At 51.4% G+C, this 23,096-nt stretch overlaps 2 protein-coding genes across 2 annotated transcripts; one reads left to right on the top strand and one right to left on the bottom strand.

Annotated features, from left to right (window-relative positions):
* Positions 1-18,733: 18,733 nt before the first annotated feature.
* On the top strand, positions 18,734-20,017 carry C1QTNF4 (C1q and TNF related 4). Its single transcript, XM_059069606.2, has one exon. The coding sequence runs from the start codon at positions 18,896-18,898 to the stop codon at positions 19,868-19,870; it is 975 nt and encodes a 324-aa protein (XP_058925589.2). The 5' UTR covers positions 18,734-18,895; the 3' UTR covers positions 19,871-20,017.
* Positions 20,018-20,459: 442 nt separating this feature from the next.
* FAM180B (family with sequence similarity 180 member B) lies at positions 20,460-22,823 on the bottom strand. Its single transcript, XM_067037233.1, has 3 exons — positions 22,654-22,823; positions 21,748-21,818; positions 20,460-21,554 (listed from the first exon to the last, which is right to left on the bottom strand). The coding sequence occupies exons 1-3, from the start codon at positions 22,724-22,726 to the stop codon at positions 21,159-21,161; spliced, it is 540 nt and encodes a 179-aa protein (XP_066893334.1). The 5' UTR covers positions 22,727-22,823; the 3' UTR covers positions 20,460-21,158.
* Positions 22,824-23,096: the final 273 nt, after the last annotated feature.

Raw genomic sequence — 23,096 nt, 5'->3', positions numbered from 1 at the left:
CATACTTCAAAGAAAGGACAATACACTGCTAATCTACCCTAGAAAATCTCTGCATGAGGCATCCATGCTTTCAGTCTGTTATTGCAAAGCAATAAATTGTATTGCCAACAACAACAAAAAAGGACAATTAGAATAAGCAAGATTTGGAAAGGAGGCATAATGGGGTTTTTTTTCCAAAAGAAATTCTTATTATCATATAAAATATGAAAAACAAATACTGCGGCATTAGTCCCCTTCTCTAAGAGCTAAGTCTTTGCCAATCCCTAAATTACGTCATTATACAGCTCTAACTGTATATAATCTTCTGTGCTTCTGTTTGTTATTTTGTTTGCTTTTTGTTGTTGCAGAAGGTGAGTGGTTTGTTTTTCATTCCTGATGACACACGTGAAAGGTATACTTGTAACTTCACGTCTGGTCACGCAGACATAAGTCCACAAGATTCTTAGGATATTGACCACCTCGCATGTCATACCCTCAGTTAGGCATGGTAGCATTCACAGGAGGGGGAAAAAGTCATTTTAGGAGGGCATAAACTTCCACTCAAACATAAAGATCTTATTTACTCAGGCCTTTTAAAAGCAGGTTAAAATGCTCTAAAATGAGAAAGCATTTGGTTTCACTTACTTAAATCCACTGGGTTGTTGCCAAATGAATAAGCACTGAATTTGCTGTTTCTCAGAACAATTTGCTACTTCCCTAACAGAGCTGCAGCACCCACAGCATTAGAGTGGGCGTGCAGGGTCTCCTCCCTCCCCCCGGGTTTAGGAATGTAGCCTGAAGCTCCTGAGTGGCTTACCTTGAAATGTCTTTGATGTCTCTCTGTCTCAAAAAGGAATGTAAATTTTATATTCTATTCAATATTATCTGCATTTGTTTTAATATAAATATGGTTTGCATTGCCTACTTTTTTTCCCCGAAAAAAATCTTGAAGTAAAGATGATCTAGGAAAATGTGCCATGTTTATTCTGTGGCTTCTGTTCTCATACACGCTACGCCTGCCTAGTTGAGAAGCTTGGCTGACTGTGAGAACCAGCCTACCACCAGCGGGCGCCAAGGCTTTGGTTTTGCATGTGAAAGTCGGGCTGTGGAAAAATTTCACCAAGGCCTGGCATTATTCAGAGTACTGGCTGATCAGTCTAACTGCATCCAAGCTCCAAGTCCCATAAAAGTGCTATACCTGTGGCCCTCCATAAAATTTTATAAGCCGTTAACATACTCAGAGTCTGAAATTTATTCAGGGGCTAGTAAATGCAGGTAGGTAGGTACTCTTAAGATACACATGCAAGAAATACTGAACTGACTCATATATGTAAATCATGTAAACCTAGATAAGGATTATCTAGTCAGCTGTACTTGTGAAGCTGGGCAGGTGGTTTGCTTTGGCAGCGCTGAGCTAGGTTGCCAGGAAATATTCCCTCTGGGGACTCTGCTGGTCGTTGAAGCTTGACTGAAGAAAAGAATGTGGGGTTTCCTGGAACTTTGGGGTGCTTGTGAAAGTACCAGCGTGTACAAGCAACCTTAGGACGAAGGAAACTTTAAACATAGTCCTATATCCCAGCTAAACATCCCCTAGCTCTGCTATGATTTCCTACTTGAGAAATGTCCTCCTTTCCCTCTCCCCACTGAAATTTTTCTTATATGGTAAAATTCAGTTCTAGTGCCATCTCTTTGTGAAGTCTCTCTTAGTCTCCCCAACCAGATGAGGTCTTTGCCTTCAAACTTCTCCCCTAAGTCTCGTAATTATACCGTAAACTAAACTGACAAAACAAACTACATCCAACGTGAAGTTCACTATCTCTTCAGACTTGAGAGAATTAGAATCTTGAACTCTGATTTTTGTCCTAGAGGGAAAGTTGCAAATGAAAGGTTCTTTTGCCATCAACCAAAAAAAAAAAACCACCACAAAAACAACCTTTTTTTCAGAAGAATATCTTAGAGGGTAACAGCAATCAATTTTCTGAAGCAACTAAAAGTGTTTCCCCTCCAACCAGTTTTGTCCCTACGAGTCAGCTTCCTGAGCTGTTTGCTGCCCCCCCAGGCCGTCTTGGGAGGCATGTCTTCCACACACACTGCCGTAATTCCATGGCCGTGAGATGAAATGTTGGAAAGCCCATTTGCCTCGCTCTCGGAAGTGGATTCCTCTGCAGTCGGGGCCCCAAATCTGTCTGGGACCAATTAGCCAGATTTTGTATTAAAACCACAGTTGTTCCAGAACCAACTTCCTGCCACCCTGAAAAAGAATGTTTTCAAATAGATTCAGATTAGTACCACACCAAAATATGGCTGGAGGAAGAACGGTGCTTTGGAGCGTGTCAAGGAAAAGGGGAAGAAAGAGAAATGTGACCTGGAGGAGCGACCGAAGACTCGCCAGCTTCTCAAGAGGGAGAGCAAACGATGGTGCAGACCCTGCCCGCTCCCAAACCCAAGATGACACCGTCAGGGAGGACCTTTTCTAGCACCAGTGCTTGCCTCACGAAGGCAGCCAGAAGAATGGACCGGTCCCTGGTAATGCCACATTGCCACAGCAAAACCTCTTAGGCTCTGCAGTTCGTTTGCAAGCTGCGGAGCCAGAGGTGAGATGAGGACCAGAAACAGAAGTGCGCCCAGTCACTTTCTATCCCATCTGCACCCCTGCCCTCCTGGCATCCCAGAGACTGGTGAGAGTGTCCTTTGGCTGGAAACAAAAACGGAGGGTGAAAACGGAAACAACAGAGCCGTACCTCGCTTCAGACTGCCTACCTCCTCCCGGAATTCAGCATTGCATGCCCTTCCTCCCCTGAGGGGCCCACGTTTAGAGTTCGTAAGTACAACCCTCAGTTACGGAGTGCAAAGGCCTGGGTTGTGGACAGTGGAGGATGTAATAAATCTCTCCGTCCTCCTCCATGGCATTACTGGGAGCTGAGGAAGGGACGCAGTCTGGCAAGAACACAAAAACGAAGAATGTTCGGAGGAGTAAATGGAACCACGTGTAAGAAAGCAAAGGCTGGTGCCCTGAAAGGGTTCTCGCCGAGTCTCCCAAACACTTGGCTGTGGTGGGTGTTGGACAGGCAGGGTGTGCCAGAAGTTGAAACCAAGCTCCCTGGGATCCACGAGAGGAAAGGCTGACATCCAGTTAGGGGAACTCAGGGAAGACTTCGTGAAGGAGTAGCACTTGAGCTGGTTTTCTAAGGACAGGGTACTGGGAGGCAGGGTGGTTGAATGGGAACAATTTCCAGCCCTGTCACTTAGCAGCCACGCGACCTTGGACTAGGTATTTGATCGTATTAAGCCTCAGGCCCCTCATCTCTAAAGTGAGGGTAATCCTTCCCTTATTTGGGGCATGAAATTGACTACAGTGTCACAGGAAATATTTGGAATGTGGTAGCCGTGGTGGTTATTTAAGAATTAGAAGGTCAGGGGATACTTTATAAATACAGATAATATGGGCAAAGTCGTGGAACTAGTAAAGGCCAGGAGTTGAGGGAAAGTGGAATTGCATCTCTAATGACAGTCCTAACATTTCTTCAAAGCTGTGTTTCTGCCATGTAATGAACACCTGGAACAATACCTGACACGTAGGTCGCAATAAATGTTTGTTCAGAATCCTCAAATTCAAGTACATCGCAAGCCTTCTCCCCAAGCCTGCAGTGCCGCCTGCATTCTCAAATTGTATTAAACACTTCGTGATCACCCTGTTTCCCAAGCTGAAACCCTGGAGGTGACTGAATCCTGTCCACCCTTCGCTGTTCTAAGAAGTCACTGCTAGATTCCCAGAAATGCCTCTCGCATTTGTCATCCTCCCTCCGTCCCCAAGGCCTGCTGCATCCCCTCTGCTCAGCTGCCGCAGCAGCCTTCTCTCTCGTCTTCCTGCCACCCGCACAAGACAGTAGGCAGCAGATAAAGCTGGAGCTGTACGGTGTGGTCTGGTTATGGAGGGTGGCTACAACTCTTCTCTGCCTATACAAGCTTCCTACAGGGGATAAAATACTTTCTGACCTAAGTTTCTTAAGACTTCTTGCTCTAGCATCCTTCTATCCATTCACCTTAAGCCCAAGTCAGGCAGTCCCAGCTCTCCTCCTACAACCTCCTCTGCTCTGCATATTTGTACCTCATTAGCAGAGGCTCTTTGTTATCTTCCGACGGAGACTTGTGCAGAAGGAGCCAAGCTGAGAGACAAGGATACTTATAAATAGCAAGTGGCTGTAAAGTTCTGCAGTTGCAAATGTTTTTTAAAAGGCTGATTCCATCTCTTCTCCATTTGAGCTTTGAAATTCCTGTCCACCTCCTCTTCTTCCATCTTTTCCCAAAAGTTCTTACCCTCTCCTTGGTCCCGGCCATGATAAACCTGGAAACCCTGGTGGTTAAGAGATGTCACCTGGAAAGTAGTGCATTTATAGACAGCTGTACAGAGTGAAAGCTATTGAGACAACATAAATGTACTTACCGGGCTTCCCTGGTGGCGCAGTTGTTGAGAGTCCGCCTGCCGATGCAGGGGACGCGGGTTCGTGCCCCGGTCCGGGAAGATCCCACATGCCGCGGAGCGGCTGGGCCCGTGAGCCGTGGCCGCTGAGCCTGCGCGTCCGGAGCCTGTGCTCCGCAGCGGGAGAGGCCACAGCGGTGAGAGGCCCACGTACCGCAAAAAAAAAAAAAAAAAAAAAAAAAAAATGTACTTACCACCTAATAATAGAATGTTGATTGGTGGCCTCCTACACGACCTGCCCATATATCCATTAGCTCCAATCCATAAAACAGCCATATAAACAAAATATAATCCCATTTTTTTTTTGATAGAAAAGTGAAGTTCAGAAGGGTTAACCGATTTGCCCGAGACTGATAAGTGACAGAGCCAGGATTCAGAGCTGGGTCTGCAAGTCTGGGGAATTTCTAATATGTCATGCACACGTACTGAGTTCTGTGTTTCTACATAAAAATAGGGGAACAGATTTAAATGAAGTAAAAATGCAACTTGATGAGAGAATTTGTGATCTTATAACAATGAAAGGGTCAAGTTGTATATCACGGTTGCATACTCAGAAACCCAGCAAACTGGCTTAGTTGAGAAAAGGCATTTATTGGCTCAAGCAACAGAAATGGTCAGTCGTTAATCTGGTGGTTCAGACAAAGGCATCAGGACTCCCACTTGCCCCATCCGTTGGGCCCACCTCTGCCTGGTGTCCCTCTCAGCCAGGCTCACTCCACTTGGCAACAAGATGACAAATGGCATCTTCACTCAGTGGCTTTTTAGAGCTTGTAATTTCAGAGAATGAGTAAATGTCTCTTAGGGAAGTTCCAGCAAGAATCCCCTGGAGGGCTCTGACTTGAAACACATGCATGTGTAAACCATTCCATTTGGTGTGTCTGGGGGATGGAGTACTCTACTGGCCAGACCTGAGTCAGGTCCAGCCTGAAGGTGTCAGGATCCAGGGCCAGCTCCACTGGAACCATATACCGTTGGCCCTCCGTATCTGCAGGTGCAACGGAACAGGTTCAAGGGTCTACTCTACTTGGGGCTGCAGGGGCGTGGCTCGTCAAAGGAAGGTTCAACAGGCATAGACGTACGTACACTGCAGCATGTCCAAAAGAAACAGCTTGACCAGAAAGGGAAAGAAAGCAGCACAGTCCGCCAAGAACATAACCTGTGAAAACCGTGAACCTGAGATGAGCATAGGGGTTGATGGGTACTGAAACCTACGCACAGTCACCCCATCCACCACATAATATCCCCATTTTTCAAGTGAGAAAAATGGAAGCACAGAGATTTAAACAGCTTGCCGGGAAGGGGCAGAAGCTAGAATTCGGACCTGGATATGCTTGACTCCGAATCCTGTGTGCTTTCTGCTCTCCGCCGCGGAGCACTGCCAGCCCCGAGGGGTGGGGTGGGGGTGGGGGTGGGGGTGGGGAGCCTTTGGGTGAAGGTGACAGGTGAGCGCTTGGAAGCCACCGCCCCTGCCCCGCCGGCCCCAGGCGGGTGGACTGCCCCACCCTGCCCTGGCAGCCACAGCCCCACAGAGCTCCGAGCTGAGCAGCTGGGCAGTTCATTCACATGCATCAGCGACCGGTTCCTCTCTCAGTGGAAAGACACGACCGCCAGGGAGCAGCTCCCCTGACCTTAGCTCTGACCATGGGAAAGAACTGCCTGGAGCTGTCAGTGGCACAGGAACCACAGGGCAAAGTCGAGTCAAGAAGGAGGGGCATGTTGGCCACGGAATGAGTGGGTGAGCAAATAAATCAATCGTCCTGGAAAAATAACTTGAAGAGATCAGAGTTACTGTCTCACGTTTAGAGACTTAGATGGGAATGTGGCACGTGACACAGAGAGGAGGCTCTGAAATAGAAAATGAGGGTAGCCCGTTTGCAGACAATCCCTGGACAGGAAAAGGGGCAGAGCTGAAGAAACCAGCGTGGCTGTACGGAGAGCTCCCTCACAGGCTCACAAATGAAAAGGCAGGTATAAGAGAAGAAGGCGGAAGTCCTTGAGAAAACGAGACTCGGAAAAAGTGCAGACAGTAAAAGATGTTGTCGGTTATGTCCAGAGCAAGAGGAATAAAGACAGGATAGGGCTCCACTTGGGGAAAAGGTGCCAGGTTAGCAGTTGTCGGAAAGCAGAATAACTCAACCCCGATTCTCCTCGCTCTCCATCGAAGGCAAGCATTTCTAAACTGAAATGAGTCACGCAAAACTTCAGATGGAGGACATTGAAACTCCAAAGGGAGAGAAGAGAAGTAAACCTTAAGCGCCCAGCCATTTAAAATGAGTTGCAAATCCCAAGGTGTTAAACCTTTGCAGAGAAGATCCTGGAACCCTTGCCAATGTAGCTGATAAAGCTGTGGACGAAAGGAAAGGGGCCCCAATGCCCGATGGCTGCAGATGTCCCGGTGTTAGAAAAGAGGAAGAGGTAGATGCTGGAACCTCTAGGTGGGTATACTTCAGGTGAATTCCCAAATTTATTCTAGAATATCATATTAAACTGTGGGTTTGAGAACACCCACAAAAAGAATTGGTACCTTCACTAAAAACAAGATAGAGTAAATAATAATGTCAACAATAGTATAGTTTGTTTTTTATTTGGAAGGCCACTAGGAAAAATTTCTTGGACATAGCGTACCCCGTTTCCAGTTAGACATCACGTGCCTGCCAACTGAGGAGAGAGCCAGGAAAACAGGGACCTCCAGGATTGCCTGGTCGGGTGGGTTTCTAGCCCGTTTAACCACTGTGCCCCTCCCCCCAAGTTGGTTATTCAGTTGATGTAAATCCGGGGAGAAGTCTTAAATTTCGTGCTTCTAGATTCTGCATTTGGTCAGCTCATTAGTTAATCGTGTCTGTCACACTCACAGTGCAGATGACACCGCTATTGGAAGGAAAAGCTAATATTTGGATGTCAGAATCAAGATTCTAAACTATCTTGAAACAGTGGGCTGAAACCCACAGGATGAATTTAAAAGAAGTGGAAAGACCTGCATTTATACGTATTTTAAAACATCAGCTGCACCAGCACAGGATGAAGGAAGTTTGGCTTGACGGTGCTTGTGAAAAAGGCTGAGGGCTTTCAGCCGACCTCAGGTTGAATAGAGGCCAGCGGGAACCAAGCAGCTGCTCAGAAAGATCCTGGTTCTCCCTGCCTTTTAAAAATAAATTTATTTATTTATTTATTTATTTTTGGCTGTGTTGGGTCTTTGTTGCTGCGTGCGGGCTTTCTCCAATTGCAGCGAGCAGGCTTCTCATTGCGATGGCTTCTCTTGTTGCGGAGCACAGGCTCTAGAGCGCAGGCTCAGTAGTTGTGGCACATGGGTGTAGTTGCTCCATGGCATGTGGGACCTTCCCGGACCAGGGCTCGAACCCGTGTCCCCTACATTGGCAGGTAGATTCTTAACCACTGCACCACCGGGGAAGTCCCTCCCTGCCTTTTTTAATTTTAGGTGCAAAAGGGTAAAACAGTGGAAAGTATGTCTTTCTCCCATAACCATTCCTCTTCCCAGGAGGCAACTGCTGTTAATGGTTTCTAGAAGATTCTGTCAGAGGTATTCTATGCACATAAGAGCAAATGCATACTTTTTTAAAAAAATAGAAATGGTAGCATACTGTACACCTTGTTTTTTTTGTAATCAACTCTATTTATTTTATAATTCATGAACCTGTTTGATTCATTACTTAAATTTCAAAGATGTGGACCCAGTGCTACTCCAAAATGGTCATAAGGACCTCTCTTGCCTAATAAAGTATCACTATTTACATTAGAATTACAAAAATAATTATTATACTAACTAACAGTATAGATATAATTCTTACAGCATGGTGCCCTGAACTTAAAGCAATTCTCAAGTAAGTTTTGAATATCAAATGTATAACATTTAACAAATTTTCCAATATGTTGTAATGGATTGGTCCTACACTCCTCTTCTTGTTTAAGTGTAAACTCAAGGGAACTCTTTCAGGAAAGCATCAATGGAAAAATGGAACTCTGGCTTAAAAAAATAAATTGTAGGGAATTTAAGAGTCAGAGGAGGGGGACTTCCCTGGCGGTCCAGTGGCTAAGGATCCACCTTCCAATGCAGGGCACGGGAGTTCGATCCCTGGTCCGGAACTAAGATCCCACGTGCTGTGGGGCACCTACACCCCCAGGCCGCAACTACTGAGCCTGTGCGCTCTGGAGCGTACGTGCCACAACTACAGAGAAGCCCATGCACCGCAACAAAGAGCCTTCACGCCACAACGAAAGATCCCACGTGCCACAACTAAGACCTGGCACAGCCATAAATAAATAAATAAATAGATAGATAGATAAATAAATAAATAAAGAGAGGAGGAAAGAGGTCATCTTATAGGGAAAGCAAAGGAGGTAAACTTATTTCCTTCCGTGAAACTTTCTTTTCTCCATTTATAAGAAGCTATGACTTTGAGGGCCAAGTACAGTTGGAGCGGACTTATGGAAAAAGAAGCCTGATGAGTAGTCTAGTCTGTATGGAAGTTTAGATCTTACACTACAGTGGCAAAATAAATTTTTCAAAGAATACACATGAGGATTATAGAGCAGAAGACTTAACCAACATTCTTTCAACGAATATTTATGGAGGTCGTACTCTAGAGTGGATAGCTAAAAAATATGTTAGAATGATAAATGCCATAATAAATAGGAAATGGCAAGTTGTTTGCTTTATTTATTTATTTTTTTTAGGGGAGATGGGACTAGGACTGGGTCATAGCCAGTAGTTAGGAAATGTCCTCTCATATGGTGATATTCAAGCTAACACATAAAGGCGGTAAAAGACTCTCATGTGGAAAGCCGAGAGTAGAATTATAATGTATTAGACAGGAGAGTGAATTGTGAGGGGGAATAGAAAAGGTACATTTATAATGAACCTGCTATAATCAGTGATTTGAGGGGTGCATAAAACATCATCGAGGCTTCAGATGGCTGCAGCTTGGCTGGGCTTTATTTCGGCTACGTACCAATTCCCTCAAAACAAATGTACACCTTGGTTTTTTTTCACTTAACAGTAAATCTTAGAGATTACTTCATATCAGAATACAAAATGACTCATTCTTCTGTAAAGGGTAGGTAGTATTCTATGTATCAATTTATTGGGTGGGTCCTCTATTGCTATTACAGACAATGCTGCAATGAATAACATGTCGTTTCAGACATGTGGGCATATATCTGAAGAACAGCTTTTCAGGAAGTAGAATCATGGAGTTGAAGGGCAGGCACATTTTAAAACTTGGTAGATATTGTCCAATTGTCCAGCGGTACCCGTTGACCCTCCCACTAACCAGGGTATGAACGTTTCTCCACCTCCTCGCCGATAGAGTGTGTTATAAATTTATAGATCTTTGATAACCTGAGAGGTAAAAAAAATGATGGCATCTTACTGTAATTGTCTTATTCTAACAGTTTTCTTTTTAATTAACTGCTTATATTCCTTACCCACTTTTCTACTCAGTCGTCTTTTTCTTAGAGCTCTGTGATGTGAATTACAAATATATTTTCCAGTTTGTAGTTTGTCTTTTGACTTTGTTTCTGGCAGTTTTGCCATGTTAATATATTTTTCTTTTAAGCTGTAGTAAAAAGTATCCAATTTTTTTTAATGAATTGTGGATTTTATGTCGTACTTCAAACTTCTTTACTCAATTTTTTTTTAATATCACTTGATTTCTTTTAGTACTTTTTTGGTTTCATTCTTACATTTAAATATGTGATCCATTTGGAATTTGTCTTGGTATCAAGTATGATGTATGGATCATGGATCCAACTTAAAGTTTTCTAGATGGCGACCTAGTTGTTGCCATACGGTTTATTAAATCATATCTTTTCTCCTCTAATTTAAGCTCCCACTTGTATAATGTTCTAATTCCAATATGTACTTAGATACATTTGAAAGAAATTAAAGCTCTTATTGATATTTCAAATTACTTTTCAAATGAAAGGAATAAATACTCATTGTAGAAAGTTTGGGAAATAGAAAACATTTTACAGAGAAAATAAATACCCCTGAACCTACCATAAATAACAACATTTTGGTGTTTATCCAGTCTTCTCCTGCATAATTATATTCTCTACCTAATTGATGACACTGTGTAAGTCCCCCCTCGCCCAGTTTTCCATCCCCCAAATCTAGTGTGATCTAAATGCCCAAAGTGGAACCAGTCATCATCTGACCCAGACTGAACATGCTTCCTTCCCCGGCCCCGCCAGATCCCAGGGTAAGAGGTGAAGTAACCACCTTCTGACTCTTCCAGTTCCTTCACTCCCCCTCTCATTCTAGGCACTAAGTCCTCTGTATTTTCCCTCCAGAGACTCCCAGGCCCTAGATTATGAAGTCCTCTCAATATACATCCGAAGAAACCAAGACCCAGAGAGGAGAAATAACTTGTAAAAGTTGGAGTGCTGCTTTTCACTGCAAGAAACAGAGGACTCAAAATGGCTCCACCATCTTCCATAGTGAGAGGTCCATAGGTAGGGTCTGGAGTTACCTGTTGCCTCCTCTGCCAACATGGGTCAAGGAGGACCAGCAACAGTAGCTCAGGTAATGAGCCTGGGTTCGGGGAGAAACTCAGTAACTGTACTGCGTCTTCAGTCCAGTTTTGACACGTTCTGTTTCCCCCAGTATTCCAACTATCCATTGCTGCAGTAACCCAAACGTTTCTGGTTTAAAACCAACAGTCAGGTCTGTCCCTCGTGGGTCTGGACATACACTGGGTTCAGCCAGGTAGTTCTCGTTCGGGGTCCTTCGTACGGTTGCAGTCAGACAGCGACTGGGCCCAGACTCATCTTGAACGCTTCCTCACTCACACTGCGAACAGGGGATGCTGGAACCTCAGCTGCGGTCAGGGCCAGCTTCACAGGATGCAGCCTGTACAGCTGCACAAGGTCCCCCACTTAGGAGGGCTCGATGCGTGGTTTACTGCTGTGGTCACCCCCTGAATTCGTAATTTCTGAACAAGGGGCCCTACCTTTGCATTTTGCACTGGACCTTGAAAATTAGATAACTGGTCCTGACTGGGGCTGTTGGCCACAACATCTGCACATGGCCTTTCCACGTGGCCTGGGCTCTCTCGCATCATGATGGCTGGATTCCAAGCGTGAGTTTCAAGAGAGAGAGCGCGCCAGGCAGAAGCAGCATCCCCTTTCACGCCCAACCTAGGTCTTCCCCTTAGAGGGGAGTGGCACGGCCCCGGGGCAAGAAGAGCAGGGCCGGATGGGAGATGCTACCGCCGCTGTCTTTGGAAGACGCAGTTTGCCACGTCTGGTCAGGAGAGGGCCATCTCTGCACTTCCGGCCTCAACCTCCCCGTCTGCAGAAGGGACCTGGGGGTTCCCTTCTGGGAAAAGGGCCAACAGAGGGGAACTTGATCGTCACAGCCACTCCCAACCGCCCCCAGTCTGCGTTGTTTACCAGGTGCTCAGAGGGGTTGGAACCAGGGACAGTGGGGCCAGGAGCCCAGCCCAGGAGCCCTAAATGTCTACTCCCCTGGAAAGCGGAAACCTCTAAGGAAGGCAGGGATTCAGCGCCTTGACATCTGCTTCCCCTGCCGGCATCTCTGCTTGGCTGACGATTCCTCCTCTTTCATTTCTCCCTGGGGCTTGTTGTTGTCTTTTCTTATTAGCTTCCCTTCAACTGCCAGCAAGGTCCCTAGACTCTGAGCTCCGCTAATTCCCCTGTAAGCCACCGGCAAGCCAGGAAGCTAATTAAATTGTGAGCTTGTGCGCGCGCGCTCTGTCAGTCTCTGCAACTCTTCTTAGTCTCTCTTCCATCTGTCTCTTCCCTTTCTCTTCCTCAGAGATCTCCCTGCCTCTTCTGTCTCCAGCCTTGCACTCTGTGGTAGGAGTAATCTCAAACACTGCTCTGAGCCCTAACCCCCTGCTGCAGGATAAACCAAGTTCCTTAGTTCAGCATTTAAGCCCTACAACACCTCACCTGCCAGGCCTCCTCCACAAACCCTTCCCTCTTCAACTGAGCCACATACAGGCCCATCTATGCTACCTCCACACCTTTGCTCACACTCTTACCTTAGACTGGATCCCATTCCCTTACTCCCCTATCAGCACTATGTAAAATCCTCACCATCTTTTTTTTTTTTTTTAGTTTAGTTTTTTTTTTTTTTTCTTTGGCCACGCCGCGCGGCACGCGGGATCTTAGGTCCCCAACCAGGGATTGAACCCACGCCCCCTGCATGGACGCGCAGTCTTAACCACTGGACCGCCAGGGAAGTCCCTCCTAATAACTTCTGCCTACATCTCATTGACCAGGCCTAGCTGCTGGAGACAACGGGTACATTGCCTCCCCTCAAACTCAACAGCCCATAAAGCCCAGAGAGGACCAGAGAGTTAGGGAGGCTGCAGAGCATAGTGGTTAAGGACTGGGTTTGGGAGCTAGACACACCTGGCTTTGAATCCTACCTCTGTATTGACCTCTTTATTCCTCATTTGTAAAATTGAGTTAGTGACATCTACTTCAGGGGACATTAAGAAATTAAATAAGGGGACTTCCCTGGCAGTCCAGTGGTTAAGACTCCATGCTTCCCTTGCAGGGGGACAGGTTCGATCCCTGGGAACTAAGATCCCGCATGCCTCACAGCGTAGCCAAAAATAAGTTAAAAAATAAACAAACAAATAAATAGAAATTAAATAAGATAATGGGCGAAATGAAAAAGCACTTAACACAGTTATCATTCATCGTCTCAGTTCCGGGTCCCCCCAAAAGCCGACCCTGAGACAGATTTGGATACAAGTAGTTTATTTAGGAGGTGATCCCAGAAGCAGGGTGAGAGAGTGGGGGAGTGGGACAGGCAAGAGAGGAAAGCAAGCAAAGCATACTGGGATAAGCACGCTTTCCCCGTGGACAGCTTCGGTTCTTCCATTCTGCAGGAGTCTCTCTGAGACTGGAACAGGCCTGGGAATTGGAAATTGTCCCACTTTCAGAGGGACTGAAAGCTAGAGGATTTATCCACTAACTCTCGGGCCCTCCTTAGTTGAGGGTTACCCTGGGGCCGTTAATTCCGCACTTCCAGCCTGTCCCACACTCACATCCAAAGCTGGGAATGCCACAGGAGAGACACGAGCAAGTTCAGAAACTTTCTGCAGATGACCTCCGAGTACGCCTGGGGGCTTGACTGGGGGCACTGGTAGCATCTGCTGCACCCAAGGAAAGGAACTTGCTATGAAAATGATCACTGTGTTGTGGTAGGAGCAGACAGGAGCTACAGCCTAGCCCCGGGGCTCTTCTCTGAACCCTGCTGCCTCCTAACTTCATTCCGGTGCACCCCCAGCCTGCCCTAGATGCCCACCAGTACCTGGCACCCTCCTGCTCCGTATCCCTTTGCCAGTGGCCTCCACCTTGTCCCATCCCTTGAAGCAAAAACCCTGCTGTCATCTGCCTCAGCCACCTGTCTCCAGAGAAATGAAAGGAACATTTCATTTCTCTGCTGAAATGCTTTGGTGGACCATGGGAAAGTGTCAGATGGCTTTCAGCCTGAGACAGACCCCCACTGGCATTTAACTGTTCTGCCTTGAGAGTCCTGCCTTCTTCCCATTCCTCCCACTGTTGGAATCACACCTTCAAAATGCACCTTCAAGGTGGCACCCCCGACCCCCTTGTCCCAGAAGAAGGCTTGTGGCAGCCGCAGATTGGCTTCCTGCCTTCCCCAGCCCTCCTAGGCCTCCCCCCACACCCCACCTAGGCCTTTTCAGGCTGGTGAAGGAGGCAAAAGATGGTCCTGAAGGGCTAGACTGGTGCTTCACCTTCTGTCCCCAAATGCCCCCACGCCCAGGCCGAAACGCCTCCATCCATCCCTCTCTATTGAGCCACATATCTACTCATTTTACCATTCCCTCAGCGCCCTGGAGAGCCCTTAATCATCACCGTCAACACCTTCAGGAGGACTAACCCATGTTAGATTAACCGGGGTCGTGTACGTTTTGAGAGTTCCAGAAGGAGAGCTCCAGAGGACAGGGCATTTCACGGGGCATCACGCTTCTCAGAAACCACACAGAGGGTCTGTGGCAGAGCCAGGACTAGAGCTCAGGCCCCCTGAGTCAATCGGGGGGGTAGGCAGAGGGGTCCTGCTCTGGCAGCTGAAGACTGGGGCTCTTCAAAAGCCATCCATTTGGTCAGCATCTACTGAGTGCCAGGCAGGCCGTCCCCTGCACAGCCGTCAGGAGAGGACCGCAGCCCCCCCGAGGTGGTGCCAGAGCCCAGAGGGGAAGCCATGGGAGGGCCTCGGTGAGGGCTGCGGTGGGAAGACGGCTGTTCCCAGCCCTGTTGTCCTGCTGGGTCCTGCCACCCCGGCCCAGCTAGGCAGGGTGTCCGTGCCCCTCTGCAAACAGGCCCTTGAAGCCTTCCGATGGCCCTTCTCAACCCTCTCCCTCCTTGCGGACGCTGTGGAAGCAGCCTTTCTGACAACACTCAATTCTGCCCCAAGGACTCCCCTCCTTCCTCACCCCCTCCCAGGGGGGCACAGGCTGACCCTCTGATGTCTGGGGGTTTTGTCTTCCTCCTTCCTTCCTTACCAGCCATAGGCATTTTCCAGTTTGGAGGTGGGATGACAGGTCACGGTAAAGCCCTTCCTTTGCTGGCAGCACTGATCCATTTCTCCTTCTCTTCCCTCAGACCCCCTTCCCGGGTGCCACTCAGCTTGGACATCTGTCCCAGCCAGACTCTCACCTTCCATTGTCCTTGCAGCCCAGAGGCTAGTCCGGTCATCTCTGCGCCCCGGTCCAGTCCCCCCTCCTCAAACCAGGCAGAAGGCAGCTCCGTAGAGGGCCCTGAGCCCCCGCTAGTTTGGCCTCTGCCTCGGTTTCCCCATCTGCTAACTTGGATTAACGATGCCTGCCCTCCAGACCCAGAGGATGAAGCTTTAGGGAGGTCACGGAGGAGGAAGAGCCCGGTGCTCGCGCTGCCTGCGCGGGGGGCCTTCTTCGTGCGGTGCCCCTGGGCCCTGCCGCTCGGCTACCCGGCCTCGGCGCGCCCCTCCCTCTCGCTTCCCCTCCCGCCTCTCCCCCTGCCCGCCCCCACCTCGCCTCTCCTCGCGCGGCCCCGGAGCCTCGCTCTTCAGCAGCCCTTTTTCCCTCGCTGCCCCGCCACCCCGAGCCCACCCCGGGGTCCCAGCGCCCCGCCCGCCGCCGCCGCCGCCGCCGTCCCCGCCAGGCCCGGCCCCGCCGCAGCGCGGGCGGTCAGTGCGCAGCCCGGCGCCCGCCCGGAGCCCAGAGCCCGGAGCCCGGAGCCGGATCGCGGGCTCAGAGAGAAGCCGACCGACCGCCGCCCCCCCCCCCAGCCAGGTGAGGGCTGCTCTGGGGCGCGGGGAAGCAGGCTTTCTCCTTGACTGGAAGCGGGGGCCGGGGAATTGGGTCCTTTTTCCCTGAAAGGAGGACCTGGGAGCTTTTTTTCATGAAAGAGGCTCAAGGGCTTTTACTCCGAAGGGATGGATAAAGGAAGGTCTGGGGGAGAGGGGGTCTGGGGTACCGTTTTCCGAGGGTTGGTGGGTTTTTTTTTTTTTCATGAGAAAGGATTAATTGGCTTCGTCTGTGAAAGGGGGACTTATCTTCTTGGGAGCCTGAGGGGGTTTCAAGGTAGGTGGGGAGGGAGGTTTGGGCAGAGCTTGAGGGAGGGGGTGATCGGGAATTGAGGTTTGGTAGGGAGGGGTCTCTAGAATCCCCTTAGCCTGACATGGCTGCACCTCCACCCTCGGTTCCAGGGTTCTGGGTCTGTCCAGCGCACTGTGTCCTAGTTTTTTCTCTTTGAGGGTGATGATTTTGAGCCTCACCTGGATGGAGCTAGGAATAGCCATTTCCTTCCTTCCCTGGAGCTGTGATGCCCACCTGACACCCGCTACCTCTGACCTGCCCCGGGAAGGGGGTTTAGGGAAGGATGGGGACCTACGGATCTGAGAAATGGGCAGTGGTGGGTGAAATGGAGGCTGGGTACTGGACACACAGGAGGACCCTCTGGCACTGGCAGGGTGCACCAGGCTTGGCAGGAAGATTACTGAGGGTCGAGTGGGCGGGTGCTCCTGGGGCGAGACCTGCTAGGAGAGCAGCAGTGTCAGGAAGAGTTGAGATGTCCCCATACTCCCAGAAGACAAAAACGTTAAGAATATTTTTTGGGTTGGTTTTGCTTTCTTTACCCTTCACCCTAGATCCCAGGACTCATTCTACTTCTATTTTTGCAAAAAGTAAAACTGAGGCAGATGACAGGTTGGCTGGAAATAGCTGTGTTTAGGATGGAAAGGTGGTGGAGAGGGAAGCACAGTGAATTTGGAGTCAAAAGACCTCAAGGCTTGCCTCAGTGCTCCATGAGTGGCCTTGGGCCAAAATGCTTCCCCGTTCTGGGCCTTAGCTTTCTCCCCTATAAAACGGGAGAGGGCCCACCTGTCTCGCAGGTTGGCTGTGACACCAGACGTGTCCAGAGAGCTCTGTGAAAGGAGCTGCACCGAATACTGTGAGGGGCAATCTTCACTATCGCACGTGCACCCCCTCCCTGCCCCTGTCCTCACCACGGGTACTGGCTAGCCTGTGGGGCACCTTTGTAAGGATGAGAAGAGGTACTTCCTGTGTGAGGAGAGGGTGTTCAGCTGGGCTAGCGACTTGGGCGTCTTACTATGAGAATTAGAAAAAGGCACACTTTCCCCCAGGGGCAGCAGTTCCACACAGCTGGGCAAGTAGAATGTGGGTTGGACTCCAGCACCCACCTGCCCTCAGGTGAACGTCCTCGTGTGCAGCACATCACAGCTGCACCTGGCAACCCTTCTTGGCAGGTCCCCGGTGTCTCTAGGAGACACAAAGGTACGCACGATCCCCGGGCACTTCCTGTAGAGGCCCACGGCCTGGGCTGTTACCAGTTCATTTTCTTTTCTGCTTTGCCTCCACTTCGGGTCCTCAGGCTATTCAGTCCCCAAAGCCTATGCCCCACTAGGAAGCATTATGTAATCCTACCCTTGGAGAGTTAGTCCTCTGAGTTAAGTAGTGCCTTTACCAAGTTTCCAAGGGTAGGAGTTACTGAACCCTAACCCCTTATGTCAAGAACTTGATCGTCAACTATACTCCAATATAAAATTAAAAATTTAATTAAAAAAAAACTTGATCGATTTTCTCAAAAAATTGACTGCACTGCCATCCAACGAAGCTGTTCACACCTGCCTTCCCAGAGCACCCTCACAGGAAGCTTGTGAGGCAGGTCTCCTCCCCAACAACACAGATGGAGCCATGCCCAGAGAAATTCAGGAACTTGCCTAACTTGCAGCAAGTCGGAAGCTGAAGGAAACTCAGAGACCCCCTGACCACCTTCTGCATTTCCAGGTCCCCTGGGTGTCAAGGAGGAGGGGATGTGTAAGCCCAGCAGACAGGGCTATGGGACCCTCTGACCAGAGCATTTCTGCTTGCATCAGCGTGTAACAGGTAGAGGCAGGACCTGGGCCCAGGTTTAGCTGTCAGTCCTCTCTACTCCACCACTACTACTGGGGGACCAAGCTGCTGAGCTCACAGACTTGCCAAAGCCGTGCTGCAATTGCTGCTCTCCCACTCTATCCCCAGCAGCCCCTGGCTCTCTCTTTCCCCTCAGTGACCAGCCCCCAAGCCCAGAGGAAGGAGTCTCTTTCTCTTACTCTGATTTTACAGGGGGAGGGAACTGCCTCAAAGCCCATCTGTTCTGGCCTCTTTAGTGCAAGAAGGGCCCCTGGAGAGTCCAGAGGTCCAGTGTGGGAGCTGACCCTTGACTGGGTCAGAGGCCAGGAAATGGGTCGGGGAGCGGCTATTTCCTTTCCTGCCAAAATGGGGGCTTAACCAGCAGCCATCATGGAGGATATCAGTATAGAGAGCCAGTGCCTGAGAGAGGGGCAGGCTAAGTAAGGACCATAGAATAGACACAGGAAAATGCAGCAAATCGGAAGCTGAAGGAAACTCAGAGACCCCCTGACCACCTTCTGCATTTCCAGGTCCCCTGGGTGTCAAGGAGGAGGGGATGTGTAAGCCCAGCAGACAGGGCTATGGGACCCTCTGACCAGAGCATTTCTGCTTGCATCTATGGTATATGTCTGTGAGCTTTCACTTGAAAAAGGAGTTTGGTGGTTACAAAAAAAAGAAAAGGAAAAAAAAAAAAGAAAAAAACTGGCCTAATCTAATGGTCCCCAAAGTGTGGTCCCTAGACTAGCAGCGTCTCTGCATCACCTGGGAATTTGTTAGAAATGCAAATTCTCGGGCCTCATACTAGATGAGGTGGGGGTGGGAGCCAACATCGCGTGTTTTAACAGGGTCTCCAGGTGACACTGAGGCCCCATGAAGTTTTAAGAACCACTGACCTAGTCCAAGTGTGTAGGAAACTGGGAGTCCTAGTTGTGGGTCAAGGGCGGGTCTGTGAAGGGAACGGGTCTCCAGGCCGCCCCTGCCCAACCCTTGTCTCCTTCCCTTCGTGCCTCCCCTGCCAGGCACCATGCTGCCGCTCCTGCTGGGCCTGCTGGGCGCAGCCGCCTGCTGGGCCCTGGGCCCGGCTCCGGGCTCGACAGAGCTGCGCTCGGCCTTCTCGGCAGCACGCACCACCCCCCTGGAGGGCACGTCGGAGATGGCGGTGACCTTCGACAAGGTGTACGTGAACATCGGGAGCGACTTCGACGCGGCCACCGGTCAGTTCCGCTGCCGCGTGCCCGGCGCCTACTTCTTCTCCTTCACGGCTGGCAAGGCCCCGCTCAAGAGCCTGTCGGTGATGCTGGTGCGCAACCGCGACGAGGTGCAGGCACTGGCCTTTGACGAGCAGCGGCGACCCGCCGCGCGGCACGCCGCCAGCCAGAGCGCCATGCTGCAGCTCGACTACGGCGACACGGTGTGGCTGCGGCTGCACGGCGCCCAGCAGTACGCGCTCGGGGCACCCGGCGCCACTTTCAGCGGCTACCTGGTGTACGCCGACGCCGACGCGCCTGCGCGCGGGCCGTCCGCGCGCCCGGAGCCGCGCTCGGCCTTCTCGGCGGCGCGCACGCGCAGCCTGGTGGGCTCGGACGCGGGCCCGGGGCCGCGGCACCAGCCCCTAGCCTTCGACACTGAGCTCGTCAACATCGGCGGCGACTTCAACGCGGCGTCTGGCGTGTTCCGCTGCCGCCTGCCCGGCGCCTACTTCTTCTCCTTCACGCTGGGCAAGCTGCCGCGCAAGACGCTGTCGGTGAAGCTGATGAAGAACCGCGACGAGGTGCAGGCTATGATTTACGACGACGGCGCGTCGCGGCGTCGCGAGATGCAGAGCCAGAGCGTGATGCTGGCGCTGCGGCGCGGCGACGCTGTCTGGCTGCTCAGCCACGACCACGACGGCTACGGCGCCTACAGCAACCATGGCAAGTACATCACCTTCTCCGGCTTCCTGGTGTACCCCGACCTTATCCCCGCCGGCCCGCTCGGCCTCGGGCCTCCGGAGCTCTGAGCCACGACCCGGAGAGGAGCCCCGGGCGGCCCGGGGCGTGCATGCCAATCCGGGACCGTGGCCCGAATGTCCCGCCGGCGCGAGCATGGCGGCCCGCCCAGCGTGGCTGGACTCTGTGAATAAAGTGGGCCTGCGCCGGCGCCTGTCTGCTGGGGTCTTGCGCTTTGTCTTGACTGCGACGCTTTTGTCTTGGGCGGGGCGGGTGGGACTGACTACAGCTGGCCCCGGGTGGGGGTCGGAGGGCAGAGGGCAGCACTCGGTCAGGCCTTGGGAGGGCGAGGAGGTGGGAATTGGATTGAACCCTACTTGCCTAACCCCGTTGTGGGCCAACCCTTCATGTCCCTTTCCAGTCAGTCCCTGTAATTCCTCCCCGTTGACCTACGACGTTACTTTTAGGGCCCATCTGGTTCTTTTTTGTGACAAGGGACTTCACCCCGCTGCCTCACTGGGGCTATAGGGCGTGTGCGTGGGACGAGCAGTTGATATCCGGTTGCCCTGATTCCTGCCCTCCCGGGATGGGGAGGGTGGTTTGCTCAAGGCACGGGTTAAACAACTTACTCGGACGCAGAAGGACACAGGGCTGCAGGAGGCCAGAACAGAACATTTTATGGGATGAGCTACACAGGATCAGGACTACACCAGCCAGCCTCAGTCCCCTTCCAGCCTTACTCCCTCCTCTGAGCCTTGTCGATATGGACCAAAAAACACTTCTCACTTCCCTGCCTCCCAGAAGATAATGTTCCTCCACCTGCTTCCCTCCATTCGTCCAACAGACTGACCTAAAAATGTCCGGTCTATTCTCCTGGCCCACATGGGGTACTTGGAGACTCAGGGATCCCCAGAGCCTTGGTTGGGTTTAAAAGAGGTATTTACATTAGGACTGGGCACTGAGCACTTACGAGTTTCCTGTAGATTCTGCCTATCATGGACTGCCAGGGTAGGAGTTGGAGGGTCTGATCTGGCCTTACTTGGGAGCTTCCCTTTCAGCATCTCTTAAACACACTTCTCAACCCTGACTCCTCCCTCCCCTGCCCCACCCCCACCCCCCACACTGCCTGCAAGTCCTGTCCTTAGGTCTGTGCCTGCTGCCTGGGACCCAGAGCCTGGGCCCAGGGAAGAAGATGGGGGAGGGGTAAGCTGGGGTCCGGGGTACAAGCTGAGCCGAGAGGCCCGAACACAGTGGGAAGAACCAGGTGCCAGATGGAGGCCCCTGGCCAAGATGGGTCTGGCTCAGGTAGGGGGTGGGGTGGAGGGAGCTGGGGTGAGAATGACAGGCAGAAGGGGAGGGTTAGGGGAAGGGGTCAAGGGTAGAGGCCGAGGGCCCCAGAGAAGGGGGCTGGCCCTGGGGGCAGAAGCCCTTGCACAGGTCCCAGAGTGTTTCCTGTGCCAGGAGGGCAAAGACCTGGGCCCAGCGACCTCTCTCCTCAGCCTCATTAGCCACATGGAGCCGGTAGACACAGGACAAGCCTGTGAGGAGCAGGTGTTCGAAGTCCCAAGGGCTAAGAGGGGGTCCCTTCCGCAGGTCCTGGAACTGCTGCAGCCGCTGCTCAGCACCCTCCAAGTCACTGGGCACTTGGTGCTGCAGGAGGAGACTGAGCCGGCGGCCTGGACGTGTGGATGCCAGTTCCTCGTCCTGGATGTGCAGCTGCCCCATGATATCCAGCTCCAGCCCAGACCAGAGCAGCTGCAAGGGGAGCCATGTAAGGCGTGGGCTGGGGCCTAGGGAGCGGGGCTGGGGGGCATAAGCAGGCAGCAGGACCCATGCTGGGTTGGCTCCCCTCCCCCAGCAGTCCCAGCTTGAGACATCCCCCTCCCCAACCCTGAGCTTAGGGACATCTGGACACTCCCACCCCCATGTCCCAGGCTGGAGGAAAGACCTCAAACATCACTTCCGGGGCCTCTGGCTCCTGCAGGCCACCTCCCACGTTGGTGCTGTCCATGGGCTGCCCTGGGGCAGCAGAGAGGAGTCAGGGCCCTGCCAAGCTCCACCCTGAACACCCACCCCAGCCTCCCGGGAGTCCCCTCGAGCTGCCTGGTAGGGGTGCCTAGAGGTTCTTCTATCTACAAAAGAACAGGAATGCCATCCCATGTCCACCTCCCGCTACACACATATGCACATTGACATTCACTCTCTCATTCACAAGGCATAGGTCTTGTGATCCCAAAAGCATCATCCCAAACCTAGATACTGTCTTGGCAAATGTCCAGGACTCCTCCTTGAACTTCTACAGTTCACTTGGCCAAGAGCTCCAGGCCAGCAGGTCACAAGACACTTCACTTCCCATTTCCCCTCCCTATAATGATCTAGGGACAGCGTGACCTAAAACAGTGCCAGTGACCCTCCCCAAAAGTCAAGGACCCCTTTGAGAAGAACCTATTTCTTTCCTGCTCCTCGGTAAGTGACCGTGTGCAAGGCAGGGAGGCCAGGCAAGGCAGGATGTCTGTTGCAGCTTCCTTCACCCCTCTTCTGGGGTGCTGCCTAACCCTTGGAATGATTGTCCTAAGCCCAGGGCAGGTTAAGAGGTCCTCCTTTGCACACCAGCCAGAATAAGCCCCAGGCCCACTGAAAGCACCTAGGGCTATCTCCCCTCACTTCACCCGGACCTTTCTGGTTCTGGGTGGGGCCCACACCTCTCCCTCCCCCACCCCACAGCACAGGTCAGCCTGCTACCCGTCACGCCCTCAGTTCCTAAGCCCTGCTGGGCTCAGATAGGACCGAGTGTAACTGCCGTCAGCCAGCAGCCTTCCTTGGCTCCTGTCACCCCACCCTAAGGCCCCGGTACCTGCACGGTGCTGGGTTGTAGTCACCCCACGGAGGAGGCAAATGGCTACCGTTAACCAAGCTAGGAACTGCATCGTCCCAGCCGTGGCCCACCACGTCCTCTGCGTCTTCTTCTCCCCGGCTGCTCTCTGCACCTCCGTCTGCCTGCCACACACCACGGCTCCAACTTTCCACTGCAGCCTCCAGCCGTTCCCTGCTTTGCGTGTCATTCTTCCGTGCTTAACGGGGGGGGGGCTGGCTCTGGCTTCTTAGGGGCTCTTTCCATCCCACAGAAATGTGCAATCTGTGGTTGTTGGCAGTAAGAGCCTGGCTCCTGGCTTGTCAGGCCCTTAGCCTATTCCTGCCCAGATGGGCGGGATGCTTAGTTAATAGGAAGAAGGTGTTTGGTAGCAAACAGCTCTGACTTAGCCCTCCCAAAAGGTAGGCAAGAGGGGCGCTTCCCTG

Source organism: Kogia breviceps, chromosome 7 (assembly GCF_026419965.1).
Source record: "Kogia breviceps isolate mKogBre1 chromosome 7, mKogBre1 haplotype 1, whole genome shotgun sequence".
NCBI classification, from domain to species: Eukaryota; Metazoa; Chordata; class Mammalia; order Artiodactyla; family Physeteridae; genus Kogia; species Kogia breviceps.
The sequence above is the reverse complement of the archived record's forward strand: the minus strand, read 5'-3'. Positions and strand labels throughout refer to the sequence as shown.

What these genes read in the sequence shown, in the direction of transcription:
- FAM180B (XM_067037233.1), bottom strand. Translation starts at nt 22,726, where the DNA reads ATGCAGTTCCTAGCTTGGTTAACGGTAGCCATTTGCCTCCTCCGTGGG. An exon ending in TACAACCCAGCACCGTGCAG is followed by an intron (nt 21,819 to 22,653) that starts GTACCGGGGCCT and finishes CTGCTGCCCCAG; the next exon opens with GGCAGCCCATGGACAGCACC. An exon ending in CCCCGGAAGTGATGTTTGAG is followed by an intron (nt 21,555 to 21,747) that starts GTCTTTCCTCCA and finishes CTCCCCTTGCAG; the next exon opens with CTGCTCTGGTCTGGGCTGGA.
- C1QTNF4 (XM_059069606.2), top strand. Translation starts at nt 18,896, where the DNA reads ATGCTGCCGCTCCTGCTGGGCCTGCTGGGCGCAGCCGCCTGCTGGGCC.